The 14,429-nt window shown below is 49.1% G+C and overlaps 1 protein-coding gene across 1 annotated transcript in view; it reads right to left on the reverse strand.

The window, feature by feature from the left end:
• The window catches only part of Man1a1 (mannosidase, alpha, class 1A, member 1), a gene marked incomplete in the record, with an annotated part of 142,587 nt that overhangs the window by 105,230 nt on the left and 22,928 nt on the right, over positions 1-14,429 (reverse strand). The window contains 1 exon segment of the mRNA XM_013516640.1: positions 362-458. Within this exon segment, the coding sequence (XP_013372094.1) occupies positions 362-458 (97 nt within the window).

Below are 14,429 nucleotides of genomic sequence, written 5' to 3' on the forward strand. Positions count from 1 at the left end.
TCGGGGCCGCGACTCCGCCCGCGCGGACAGCAGGCGAGGGGAGACAGCTCGCAGCCCGACCACGCCTCCAGCTTTCCCGCCTTGCCGGCTCGCAGCCACCGCGCGCCACGCCCCTCAGACGTCCTAGGACACCCCGCACGTCACGTGCCACGCGCCTCCGCACGTGCCACGCACCTCCACTCATGTCACACGCACCTCCACGTCACAGGAAGCTCTGCACATCACGGGAACCTCCGCCACGTCACACCCACCTGCACACGTCACAGGAACCTCCGCCACGTCACACGCACCTCCGCACGTCACAGGAAGTCTCCGCCCCCCAAGCCCAGGCCGGCGCACAGACGCCGACCCCGCTACTCACCGAACAGACTGCTGGAGTGGCCGCCTTTGGAGATGGGCTTCAGCTCGTTCAGCCCCCAGGCGTACAGTTTGTAATTGTCCCAGGCATGTTTCATCATCTGGAAGAAGACATGGGACAGATTTCAGCTGGGATGGTTTTGCTAGCGGTAGACCCTGTATTTTAAATCTAAGCTGAAACATGACAGTTCATGGCTTAATTAAAAGGGCAGTGATGGTATAAATAAATTAGAACATGTATGTACATCATGTACATACAACTACCCTTTTATGCTTAGAAATGGAAAACTTTCTCTTTAGAGTCCACTTAATCCTTGTTAATAAAAGTACCATTTAAAAAATTCAGTTCCCTATAGCAGAAAGTGAGCTTATCCCAAAAGGATGAATCATTCCTACATTTATCTACTTAATTCTCCTAACAAATTAGATCTGTAAGACTCTAAATTTAAAATGCATATTTTTGCCTTAAGTTCTACTTTGTTTACCTCATGCTGTGTAGACAAAAATTCAAAATTCTCACTTTAAGCACTAATGTTTCCTGATCAAGACTTACGGAGAAGTACTTCTGAAATATCTATAAGAAATAAAAAGTACACTTTGTGGTTATACCTACATTAAAATAACCTCCCATGTATTTTAATCACTTTTACTGAACATGTGCGTACATATGTCTATGTTTGAAAAGCCAAACTTCCACCCCATAAATTAGTTGTACACATTTTTTCATGACTCAAACACCACATATAATTACTTTTGCATAGATTTTCTTTTAAAAAGTTGAGGGACTCAGCTGTTTAGAACTTCCTCATGCCACTGTCCTTTGGAAACGAAGGACGGACAGGCTCCTCAAGTGTTAATCAGCTCCCATATTTTAAAATGTCTTCAAATGCATCACACAGATGCATCACACGTCACAGATACCATTCTGTCCACTCACCAGAACTCCTCGGTGAGGTCAGTGCGGCTGTATTCACGAGGAGCCTTGCCTGCCTCGAAGGCAGCAGGGAGCCTCTAAGCTCTCTCACCACTGTCACCACTACTCTTGGAGTGGGGCTCTCTACCGCCTGCTGGGGACTCTCAAACGTTTGCAGTGGGTGTAGAACTTATTTTTTGCTACAGTGCTGTGAAATACACTGTATTAGTATCATCTGGTAGACGAAGACACTGAAGCTTGGAACTTGGAAACAGAACGTGACTCTGAGCCTCGACACTGTCCAAGGCCAGGGAGTGGGGCTGGTTCTCACTCTGGCCGGCTCTAGAGCGAAGCGGAGAGCGAATAGACCGGCACAGCCCACCCACTGACACTCAGCTGGTGCTCTTCCAAAATCGAAAGACCCTGACCAGGGGAGTGCGTCAAGATTTCCTTCTTACACATTAACTGGAAAGTGCCATTGGTTTGCGGCCAGGTAACTTCACTTATAATCCCTTCAGTGTCACCAATTAGTCACACACACAGGAGAGAATCACAGCCTGAGGCTCTCTCCTTATCTAGAAAAGCTAGAATCCGAATTCCTCACCGTGCGTCAGGGTCCATCAGTATGGCCTGTGCTTGCAGAGGGCACTGCTTGACAGAGGGCAGTCGCACGTTTATTAAATGTTAAACAGCATATTAAATCAGTTATATTCACACCATGAAAAATAGAGACCACGGAGGCTCTGAAAGGCCAGGTACATGAAATGTACAAAACCACCCTTAGATTGTATCTGAATTTTGTTTTTTTCCACTAAATGTACTCTATTTGGCAAATTCTGTCCTGTAAATTTCCAAAGATAACTTTAAAAATTCCGAAGCTTTTAGAATACGCTTGACATAAAACAGAAAAAAAGGTTATCATAGCTCATTTCAGTGCTGATTCTGAATAAAGACCAGCGCCCACAGCAGAAGGACTCGGCTTGCAGTCCTTCTGCGGGGCAGGGTGCTGCTTTGTCAGGTGGCGTGGGTGGTGCTGCCAGCCCAGGTCTCCTCGAGTTTCCTCTGCAGTGCACGTGAACTTTTCCCACCGCAGTCCCCGGGACAGCCTGACACTAACTGCTCAGCTTCCCACATATCCAACATGGCGGAGACACATTTCTTCAAACAGGTCCCTCAGGAGATTCCGACGCTGACGTTAGAAAAGAAGAGATGATGTGGTCAGAGTGTGGTCTGAGGGTGGTTTCCACAGGACTGCGTAAAGTGAGAGACAACCACTGCGGTGACGGGCTGCTGCGGGCAGTCACCTCTCAGCCTGACCCACCTTGTTAAAACTGACAGGAAGAGGTGTGGCATGTGTGTGCACGTGTGTGTGTGTGTGTGTGTGTGTGTGTGTGTGTACATGGGCACAGAATGATCATGAGACTGGATTCACAAATCGTACATAAAATGCACAGCAGCCCAGGGACAGGGCTGATGCTCCTGCACAGGCCCCTGGCTTTTCTACTGCAGCCTTTTGTGAACTTAATTAGGGTTCCACAGCTTGACAGTCAAGGCAGAGCTTAAAACAGGCCTCAACTAAAGGAAGATTAGGACTTCAATGCATGCTGAGCCACTCACGAGAGAGAGAGAAAGTAAAAGCAAACCAAGGTATCTGTCCTGAGCGTTCACATTTGCGTTGGTGTGAAGTACAGTAGAGCTGATGAACTGCAGACAGAATCAGGCGAGAACGACACATTTCGTAACAGCAACCCACTGACTCAGGAGAGCGGAAGTAAGGCACAAGACAGGCAAAAGCTAGCATTTACTTAGCCTTGGTTCTCTGCTTATAGAAGAGACTCTTCGATTTGTACTTTCTTTTCAGTTGACACCCAGGCTGAGTAACTAGGCAGTATCATTTATGGAGCATCTCCTATCCTGAATAATAAGCCACTGCAGGGCTACACAGGAAGGGGGCAGGATTCCCTCTCACTTACAATCCAGCAGATAAAAGTGTGCACACTCAACACCCTCGTTAACCGCCAATGCAAGTTGGTAAACACAGGAGCTACTCAAATGTTATGTACGACACTACTGTTGTACCTAGCAATTTGTTTTCAATGCTATGTCCCACCTAACCAAGGACAGTGGGAAGAAAACTGCCTGCACTTCCTCACTTTCCTAACCTGAGTGTTTGGGGTTGCTAGGAGCTCTTCCTCGCGCCTATTTCTACTTGCTGAAGCTTTAACCAACTATTTTGAACTTTTCATCATAGACACATTAACATCCTTTTGAAAATCTCTCCATCTTCACCAGACAGGTCTTACAAAGATGTCAGGCTTTCATGGCCCCCTCAGGAAGCCCACAAGCTCAAGTCCCACTTACACCCCCCTCCAGGGGTCTTACACAGAATGTCCACAGTGACCCTGGCCCTCAGTCCAAAGATAGATACCTGAGGGCTGGACACGAGCCCTCCAGGATGGGCGGTCTGCTGTGTGGCGCTCACTACACGGACGGGGCTGGATGGATCCAATCCTCCACTCTACACAGGGCAGTACAACCTGGAGACGTTCAGACGGAACCTGGAGGCCAGCGAGCCGTGCAGATGCAGGAGCACACACACACACAGGAAGAGTCAGGAGGCTGTGGAGCCATGAAGGAAATACAGGGGAAGGAGGAAACGGGAACAGGGAGCTGCGAAGCGAGGGGCCAGCCACGGGGATGGAGCCAGTGAGACTGTGTCCACTGCAGAGCGGCTGTAGGACCACAGGCAATGGCGCTGACCACTACCCTCTCCTCCTCCTCCTCAGCGCAGCCCTCCACTGCTGAGATGCTGCTTACTGCCCTGGGCCTTAGCGAACAACCTCCCGTTTACTCAGAAGTGATGCACCAGGGAAAGGCAGCACACAGGCGTCTCACATCCCAACTCAGCAGCTGGGACGTGACTCCCAGGGCGGCCACTCGCATCCGGAGCTGACGTGCTGCCCTCACCACGCGGGAACAGATGAAAGTCACCCTGGCTGAGGTGACCAGCAAGTAAAATAGCGCAGTACAGGGCCTGACACAGCGCCTGACCCACAGGACGCGCTCTACACGTGAGGTATTTTTGTTAAAAACCTAAACGTGCCTTTGACCTTTGCAATCTTGACTTTCCTACATTTACTGGTAACATGGTAAACAGGCAGTGCAAACACAAGAAACCAGGCAAATCTAGACCACACACAAACTCTTTACACATCCATACATTTAGAAGTACGCAGTATTTGGTACCCAAAAGGCAGAAGATGAAAGGGCTCTTTTCAGGTTGAAGGCCACGAAGGACCTGGTAGTTCTAAAAGTTCATCTGCTGCTGTAAAGGTCCCAGAACTGAGCTTGTGTTGGGTTTGCTCAAGGACCCGGCTGGCTGGCTGACCCAGCAAAGATCTGACTCCTGTAGTGCCCAATGCACACTACAGGTGGTGCTTGGGTGCTTGGATGGGGCTGGTGTTTCTCGTGGCGGGGACAGTCAGGAGGACGGCTGGAGCGGGGTCGGGTGCAGGGCTTGGGGTGGGGCGGCTCATTGGGTGGCGGAGTTGCTGGGCCAGAGAACACAGGTCAGAGCAGCACGGGGTCTCTGTCCAACGCCTGTCTCGCCCACACCAGCAGCTGTGGGGTCAGGAAAAGCCAGCAGACGCAGCACGGCTCAGACATGCTTGCGCTGGTTCTGCACAGTTAGACGTGTAAGCACCTGAGTTCGGTGCCAGGGCTGTGGAGTTAGCAGGTCTTCTGGGGAGGAACTGAGACCAAGAGGCCAGGAGACCAGGCTGTCCCGCGTGTTTATGAGCAGCGTGCGGTGTGGCGCTCGGGGAAGGCCATGTGCAGCGATCTGCACGTCTCCACCGCCGAAAGGACACGGAGGCCCGGTCAGGGCCAGGCCAGGTCTGGGCGGGGACTCGGCTGAGTCGCAGGCGGTTGGAGTGGAGAGCCCTGAGCCCCTGCCCGAGGGTCACATGTGGGACAAGTTTGAAAAGCACTGGTTTTAAAAGCCGGACATTAATTTCCAGCAAACTCTGCAGAAATGACTTGCCTGCCATATAAAATCATTTCTTGAATTTTCAGACATAATCCCAGCACAAAATATTTTTAAAGTCACTGAATCATCTTCCCCTCCCCCAGGCTTTGGTAGAACTGCAGGAGGGAGAATGAGGGAATCAACGTACCAGCTCCAGCCTAACCCTGCCACTCATTCAGTCACCAGATTCTAGACCAGAGGAGACGCCGCCCAGCCCCTGGCTCCACTGCTCCCGAATGTCCTCCCGAAGACGAAGACGGGGCAGACCAGAGGAGCACCACGCACAGCACCGCCGGCAGAGGCTGGGTCGAGGACGCAGGGCGTTGAGCCAGCCCTGCTCGCTGGGGTCTGAGCCTCCCCTCCAAGCCCTTGGTTTCTCACCCTTAAGAGCTAAGAGTCAGTGCACCCGCCGTGCCACTGTGGGCTGCGCCAGGGAAGCTGGGCCAGCTGGGCACGGAGCACAGGGCACTTTCTGTGTCTCTGCTCAGTTCTGTTGCAAACCTAAAGCTGCTCTTCAAAATGTAAGGGTATTTTAAAAATAACATTATCTCCCTGAGGATGTTTTTAAAACTGCTTTCCTGCCAGCCTGCTCAGGAGCTCCAGTGTGATGTCACCCAGTGGGTGCGCTGAGCTCCGTCCACCCAGCCACCTCCTTGGTGTCCTCCCGGCTTTGGGAGGAGGACGGGGGCTCACTAACCGCAGTGGGCGAGGCCACTCCAGGAGAGGAGAATTAATGGGACAGGAGCGAAAAGAGGCCAGTGTCGCCTGGAGGAGACAGCACGCAGAGCCGGACCTGGAGTCTCACAACCGCACCCCCAGCTCTCGGCAGTGTCTCTCCCAACAGGCGCTGAGATGTCACCTGGACCTTGGGAGCGACCTCCACCGGGTGCCGCCCACCCCGTCACCCCGCTGCCAGGACAGCTTCTGGTCTCCGCACGGCACTGAAGCGATTCTGCTCACACTGCTCCGCTCCCCTTTCGCACGCGGGCCGGGGAGGTCCCGCTCCCTCTCCTCCAGGCTTCCGCGGCAGACGTGTTCCAAGACCTTCTCTCAGCGTCACAAGGACAGCTCTCCTCACTTGGCACCTACACTGCCAGGAGAAGCATTATAAATGGGGCAGAGCAGGTTGCCAGGGTTAGGAAAGAATAATTGCATGGGACAACTTATATTTAGAAAGGATCTGTTGTTTATCTGAATGTCCCCTTAGCCTCGGGCACTGCATTTCACGGGGGGAGCGGAAGGACAGGACACTGGGTGCCACCGCTGGTCCCCACCGGCAGTTCTGCCTCACACCTTTGCTCGGCTGCAGACTCAGCAGGACCTGCCAGGCCACACAGGAACGAAGGCCGGGGCCACACATCCTAGACACGATGGGAAACGTGCGTGCCTGACAGCCCCGGCCGAAACCATTTTCAAAATACCACTGAGGATGAGGTGCAGTCGGCCGATAGCCTGCACCTCGACGCCCCGCAGCCCAGGCAGGGCACCCAGAGCTCTGTGCTCAGGGCTACGGCAGGAGGCTATGCCTGGCCCAGCCAGCGACCTGGTCCCCCCCTAGCCCCGGCACACCTCGGTGCCACCTCTTCACCCCCAGGGCACAAAGCCCTCCAGAGCCCTTGAGCCTGAGAAGCAGCGAGCTGGGAGCTCAGCCCTCAGCGCGGCCTCCTCCTGGCTGAGCACAGTCTCCCCTTTTAGAACCTCAGACACTCTGTTCTACAAACTGAGCCATGAGCGCAGTGGGCTATGGCGCGCACACCTGTAATCCCACTGAGCCCGGAGGCCGAGGCAGGAGGATCGATCGCTACACTCAGAGCCAGTGGGGGCAATTTATGGAGACTTGGTCTCAAAACACAAATAGAAGGAATGCAAGGTAAACAGACGGGGCTGAGGATACAGCTCAGCAGTGGAGCGGCTATCTAACACACTCACGAGTTGACTCTGAGTTCAATCCCTGGCACCAGCAAGAAAAGAAAAAAAAGCAAAGCAAAGGGCAGGGAAGAAAATGAAACAAAACAATAGAAAAGAAAAGAAAAGAAGAAAGAGAAAAGAAAGCTGCAGGAGCCGCCCTCCCCTCGGTTCTGGAGTGGAGGCCGCGGAGGATGTGCTTCGACCCCGACCCCGACCACACTGCACTGCGAAGGGCACTTTGCTCTGCTGACCACTCAGTCCTCACACAGCCTGTGGGGCGTCAGAAACTCCGTCAGAGACGAGCAAACTGAGGCACAGAAGTGCAGGCAGGCTGCAGAACTCCTGCTCGCTCTTCCCAATGCTCAGAGCCCTCGAGGTTTTGCTGCTTCCACCCCAAAGCCAGCTGCGGCCTCTGCACCTCTGCCGGCCCGAGCGCGGCACTGAGGCCTGTGTGAGGCTGCCCTCTAAGTGGCCAGCTTCTTCCCTGCTGACCCCGCATGTGCCACCGGGTTGCGGGAGGCTCCTCTCCACTTGGACCAGGACCACGTGAGGTCTATGAGAAGCGAGCCCTCTGCCGTGTGGGCTGCGTTCTGCTGCAGGGTCCCCCGAGTGATCACCACCATCTGGACGATGCCAGCAATGCCCTTCCTCTTCCCCGGGCTCTGCTGCTTCCTGTCACCACGACAGGACAGCGGTGTGTTGCCTGGCCCTCCCAACTGCCTCTTCGTTAAGAGTGATGTGTACATGCGTTTGCTTCAGACTTGGACGTCCTGAATTCCCCTACAGCTAATTTCAATTTTTTAAACCAACAGGAACATACAAAGCAGGAGTAATTATTTAATGCTACTGCATGAATCTTAATGGGCCACTGAGCATTATTAATTCCACAGCGAAGCTAAGTGTGGTTAGCAATGGCAATCTCTTCGGAAAGATTCAGACGCCTGATAAAGCCAGTATTTTAAAAAATGAGGATTCTAATAACTGTTACTTGCAGGGGACACATTGTCCTGTTTCTAAGAAGTTTCTTATTCTCCTAAGAAAAAGCCACAGAGCTAGTTCTAGCTAAAAAAAAAAAAAAAAAATCCATCACATGCACTTAATGGTTGCCTTTCTTTATGACCAAAATCTGACATTATTTTATAAAACTTTTTCTCTGTGACTAAATGGAAGAGGGTTCATGGCAAAAACAAAAACACACAAAGAAAAGCAAAAAAAAAAGAAAAAGAAAAAGGAAACATTTAAGGGCTACGTAAGTACATTTCTCTGAGACACTCAATGGCATAGTAATGTACCATCTCAAAGCGAGAGCATGGAGAAGGCCTTGTCCCTATGCTAAGGCTCTAGCACACTGGTTTCTATCACTGAGAAATTTTCTTCTCATATGACAGTTAATGCAACAGCTGATGCTTTATCACTTGCACTATTTCCTCCCCAGATGCCCGTCTTCGTGGTTAATGGCACTGGTCTCTTCAGGCAAAAGTTTTCACTCAGGTTTAAAAGTTTAGCTCTGGGCTTTGGGTTGGTTAATCTTGCTGATTTTAATGAACACTGAAACTGTGTTTATTAGATTAGCCTCGCTAGGCCTGTGTGGTCCATGTCAGGCCAGTGAAGAGGCCTTGCAGGCTGGACACCAGCTGACCTTGTGTGGTCCCCTAGCCAAGGCCCGGATTGTCCCTGTCCCAGTCTCAATGCAGGAAGCATCAGCAACGCCACAACTTTCTCTGTGTTCTGAGAGAGCAGTCCCCACTGCTGGGTATCAGGGTGCTCCCTTTCAGCTCTAAGGAAATGGCAAAACTTATTCTCTGGAAAAAAATATGATTCTCAGTGAATGTGTCATCCCAAACAACTTTTCATACTTATAATAAAAATGCAAGTCCGAACATTTTTAACTTACGCATTTCACTGTGCAACATCAACTTTCTACCTTGCCTGCAGGAGTGATAAAATGACTTCTGAAAAATTGAAATATGTTATCTGTAAGGAATTTGTTTATGCATTTGTCAAGTTCATAGCTCTTTTCTATTGCTTTCTTAAACTTCACAAATACTATGAAGCCATTATCAGTATCAATAAATACTAGTTATGAATAGCAAAGTCAGTAATTACAAAAGCAATGATCTATAAAAGGAATTAGCTTGAATTGTATAGAATTGAGCAAAACTCAGGGACAGTTAACTTTTACACACACATTCATTTTATTTCATCTTATCTTTTTGGTGAGCAAACTACTTAGAGAACCAAGTACTCCTCTTTAGTCGCTGAGTGTATACGTTTTCTTCCTTTTGTTTTATACGTGTTTGCTAAAATAAGCTTTTTTGGAGCAGTGTAAGGTTCACAGCAATACTAAGCAGAAAGTTCCAAGTCCCCGTATACCCCGTGTACGACGAACATACAACCACCTCAGTCTCGACATCAGGTACAGAAAGGTATATTACTACCCCGATGCCCCTAGGCTGAGACAGCACTACCAGCCAAAGCCCGATTTACACTGACGCTCAGCTCAATACTGTATGCTCGAGGGTGTTTTTTTTTTTTTTTTTTTTTTTTTCCGGTACCAGGAATCAAACTCACGACCTTGCGCTTGACAGGCAGGCGCTGTGCCAGGGTTTTGACACGGATGCAATGGCGTGTTTTCACTACTACGCCTGGCCGCACTTGCCCTCCCTCCACAATCACCTGTTGCGCTGTCGCCTCTGCTTCTCCCGCCTCCAGCACACACTCGTGCCTTTTCTGTCTTTACAGCCTTGACTTATCCAGCTACGACACGCTCACAATCACACCATGAAGCCTTTTCCGCTGGCTTTTCCGCTTGGGATTGCATTTAAGGTTCCTCACCTCCTTCTGCGGCTGGATGGCTCATTTCTCTCCAGTGTGAATTTCCCTTTTTTTGGATGTGCCACAGTTTATTTATCTAGTCACCTGCTGAACGACAGCTTGGTTGCTTCTAAGCTTGGCAATTATGAATAAAGCTGTTAGCCAAAGGAAAGCTGCAAAACACATATGTGCTCTTTTAAAATTATGACCATAAAACACAACTCTCTTTCAATAGAAGTACTATGAATTATAACTTATAAGTTAAGTAGATTGAGTATAAAGTGTCACACATTATAGGAATTTGCATTTATAAATACTGCTAGAGGCTAGGATGTGGCTCAGTGGTAGAATGCTTACCTAGCACATCGCAGGCCCTGGGTTCAGTCCCCATTCCCTAAAAAAGGAGGAAAAACCCTTCTAAAACTATTACCCTTAAAATTGTACATTAGTAAACAAGCAGAATACCCACTTTCATGTTAGAATCGTATCTTATAAAAGTCTGAAAGTATTCCTTTTGTATACTGCAGATAATACTCTTAGAAATTATTATTATCCGGGCAGGTGGGTGGTGCACATCTATACCCTTAGCACTCAGGAGGTTTGCCATGAGTTTCAGGCCAGCCTGGGCTACACAGTGAATTCAAGGCCAGCCTGAACTGCCTAGCAGGGCCCCATTCAAAAAAAAAAAAAATTATCTGAGCATAACAGTAATACAATGCATTAAAGGTGGTATTCACAAATGCTTGTGAAAGTAATGTTTATGTACATTATAAGAAATCCTGGTTCTGCAGGGTATGGTGGTCCATGCCTGTAACCCCAGCACTTGGGAGGCTGAGGCAGGAGGATCATTGTGAATTCGAGACCAGCCTGGGCTACAAAGTGATCTCAAGGCCAGCTTGAACTGCAGAGTGAAACCCTGTCTCAAAAAGACAAAAAAAAAAAAAAAAAAAAAAAAAAAAAAAAAAAGAAATCCTGGTTCTGAAGTAGAGAAATGCATTCACCAAAAAATGTATACACACTTCAGGAAAAAAAAACCTTAAGTGTGTACATTTTGGGGGGTAGACTCTGTATAATCATGGAATCGCAACTAATGATTCTGTGAGACCTCAAATGCAGAGTCCTTAAAGGGCATTTTCTTATCACCCTGTGGCAGACTCAGCCAGCACTTAGGGACACTTATGGCTGGGAGGGAGGTATGCAGAGCACTGACATCTCATCTCCAGGACCTTGTAGGGGTCCCACTGCACAGGTGAAAGGATCGAGATGGGGGAAGGGTACATCCTCACAGGCAGACCTCAGCGAGTGTCAGAGGCTGCTGCTGAATTCAGGCTGACTCCCAGGCCTCCACGCACCGTCTGGCACACAGTTCTGAGCCAAGCACGTGACCCGTGCCATGTGCAGGAACCTCACCTTCCAAAATAAACTTCCAAGTAAAGTATTACTCATGTGCTGCTGGCACAGACCTGTGTGCTTGTGTTACCTAATCATTCCGGGGAAATTTAACTTGTAAGAGTGAGACTTTCCGAAACATGGCTTGCAAAACCAGCTTCCCATCTCCCTTCTTTTCTTTTTGAAAATTATTTGGGTGCAGGAAGAATTTTTAAACTACTGGTAGATTAAGGAACTGAGAAAGAGGCTACCTCTTGCTTCTGGAGTCCTACAGGGAGCATGTTATCTCATACATGTTGAAAACTAACTTTGCATTATGTAGATTTTAACAGCTGAAAGTTCTTTCCTCTGAAAGATGGCTGTTCATCTCTATCTGGGCCTCCCACACGCCTTTCATGGTCTTCAGTATGGGTTCCACCGCAGATGACATTTAGTTACCAACAGAACATCCTAGTAACTTCCTTTTGTAGCTTCTAAGAAAGGATGCATTGCTCAGTCTACTGGTTTACACGTCAGTGACACGAAAAACTGTCCCTGAGTTGGCAACATATTTCTTTTTAAACCTATTTTTTTAAAAACAGTTCAAATATCGAATATTCTTCAAAACTTTCTCTAGAGTTTCATTTATTCTTCTACTATATAGCAGGGTCACTGCCGGGAATGGCAAGCAGTGGCTGGAGGCGGCGTGTGACACAGCACCCTTATCACAGCGAGCACGCACATCTAACCTACTCGTCCCCACCCTACAGGCCACACTTGCTGCGGCTGAGGATCGTCTGAGACGTCCTGTGCGCGATGACAAGTGTTTTCGGGGTCTGAAAATGCATGACTTGACACAGATGGTACAGTTTTAAATCTGATAAAGCCTGATTCCCCTCAAAACTATCAGTGGTTTCACTGTCCCTGGCCGAGCAGCGCCCCACATTCGGTGACCTGTTATCACAGACTATGGGCTGGGACGGCTTTAGCACAGCGACTTCCAATTCTGCTGCTGAAAAACCAGGCAGAGAACTTCATAAATTTAAGAGGAAGGAAAACACTCACCCTATTTGTCAAGAGGGGAAGTATTTTTCAGTTCAAATAGACTACGCGGTGCTTTTAGACTCTAACGGAAGTGGCGAAGACGATGAGTAGATACTTTACCAGCTGCAGAGGCCACAGGTGACCCCACACCCAAGCCTTCAGCCCCTGCCTGCCCGGAAACAGCAGCTGCAGAAGCCGGAGCTAAATATTCTCAACCTCTCCACGCCCGGAGGGAGCTACTGACCAAGTTCCAGCAATGACGCATCTGCTGAGGGCTGCGGTGGCCTTGCTGTCCCTCCTCCTGGAAGCAAGGTGTGGCACCTGTATAGGTGTGGGTGGTCACAGTGGTGCTCTGCCTCCACGAGTGACCACAAAGACACAAGGACTGCAGTGCCATCATCCGTCATGAAGACCCAGCCAGTTCAACTCCAAGTTCAAGCAGAGGTGTTACTCACGCATCTACTACTGGCTAATGAATCTAACATGATGTGGCTATCCTCTGATCGCTTCTTTAAAACTTGAGTGACCAGGTCAAAACTAGACTTTAGACCAGACCTCCAGATTTGGGAAAACAGGAAGTATCTCTATTTATAACCCTGTTTGGGAGTTGAAACTACTGTAAAGGTTTTACAGCTGTACAGTAATGATCAGTGTGATTTACCAGAGAAGCTGATAGCCTCACCATCTGATCAATTGCTCCAGGACTGCTCTGCAGGGTTGGGTGAGCACATCAATGTCTTTTAAAAGTGGTCATCTGGACAGGATTTCTGAATTCACTCAGAAAACAGCCACACCATGAAGCAATTAGTTTTCTTCTGTCTTACTGAAAAAAATATATTTGTTCAAGAGGGAATCAACTGCTCAGGTGAATACTGTCATCAAAGACTACTAGGTTATTTTTTTGGATGACATTTTCACACACCAGTTAAGGGACCACGTAGGATATATTTTAGCCACAGTGTTCCTGCAATTGTATCCCATTTTGTTAACTGTACTAAATAGCTTCATTTTCATGAAAGGGGCTCTGGACAAAAATTAAATAGTATGTTTACCAGATACTGTGCTTCTGCTTAGTAAGACTAATGACGTGAGCTGCAATGTTTAACTTTATCTGCTTTTGTAGAGAACTGTCGCTCAGTTACAATTTCTCTTCCTCTAATACAAATAGCTCCCTTGTGTCCATGTGCATGTGAAAGAACACAGCTTTCCTCCCAAGTTTCGTTATTAATATACCAACTCTCGCTCAGAATGGGTCAGTACCCTTACGATCCTCCACTCCTGATTTCCATGCAAACAACACTCTCTGACACTCTGCGTTTTCTTCTCATTGTTTGAACAGTATTAGAATTCCATATCCTTCATTTCTGGGAACAAGACTGTTGTTTCAGAGAAGGGATGACCTTCTACTGTTGACAGAAAATACCTTCCCAGTACTGAATATAAAATATTGTCCTTGGCTTAGGACTCTAACTTGACTTAAAATACCCTTGTTTAAAATGCTCCTTCAGGCCAGAAAACATTCTGCCTTCCACCAGGATGCTCTGTCAGAATTTAGGGCGGATCTGTCCATCCCATCTGCTTCCTTGGTCTCTTGTCTCGCCCGGCAACTGACTCCCCACCTGGGACTTCTACTGACAAGGAACTGAGACCCTGAAATCTGACAGCGTGAACACCTGGCCCCAGTGTGCCCACTCAGCAAAGGTGTGGGGTTCGGGTGCCTGCCCTCCCCGAGACAAGGCTCACGTCTGCGTGCCCACCCTTCCAACACGATGGAGGGCCACGGTCCCGGCTGCACTTCTGCCCGGGACCACTCCGCGACGGCAGCCTTCAGGTCCCATTCCCGCTCAGCTCAGACCCTTGACTGACGACAGCCTCCCTGGAAGACAGCAGCACAGACTCAGATCCCGCGTCTCTTCTCGGGGTTGGGGAACCTGACGTCCCTGAGGAGAAACTGCTGTCCTACTTTGATCGCTAGTCTCTAGGCCCCACGCCCAGCCC

This window comes from Chinchilla lanigera, unplaced genomic scaffold (genome assembly GCF_000276665.1).
Source record: "Chinchilla lanigera isolate Chin_1 unplaced genomic scaffold, ChiLan1.0 scaffold00035, whole genome shotgun sequence".
NCBI lineage: Eukaryota > Metazoa > Chordata > Mammalia > Rodentia > Chinchillidae > Chinchilla > Chinchilla lanigera.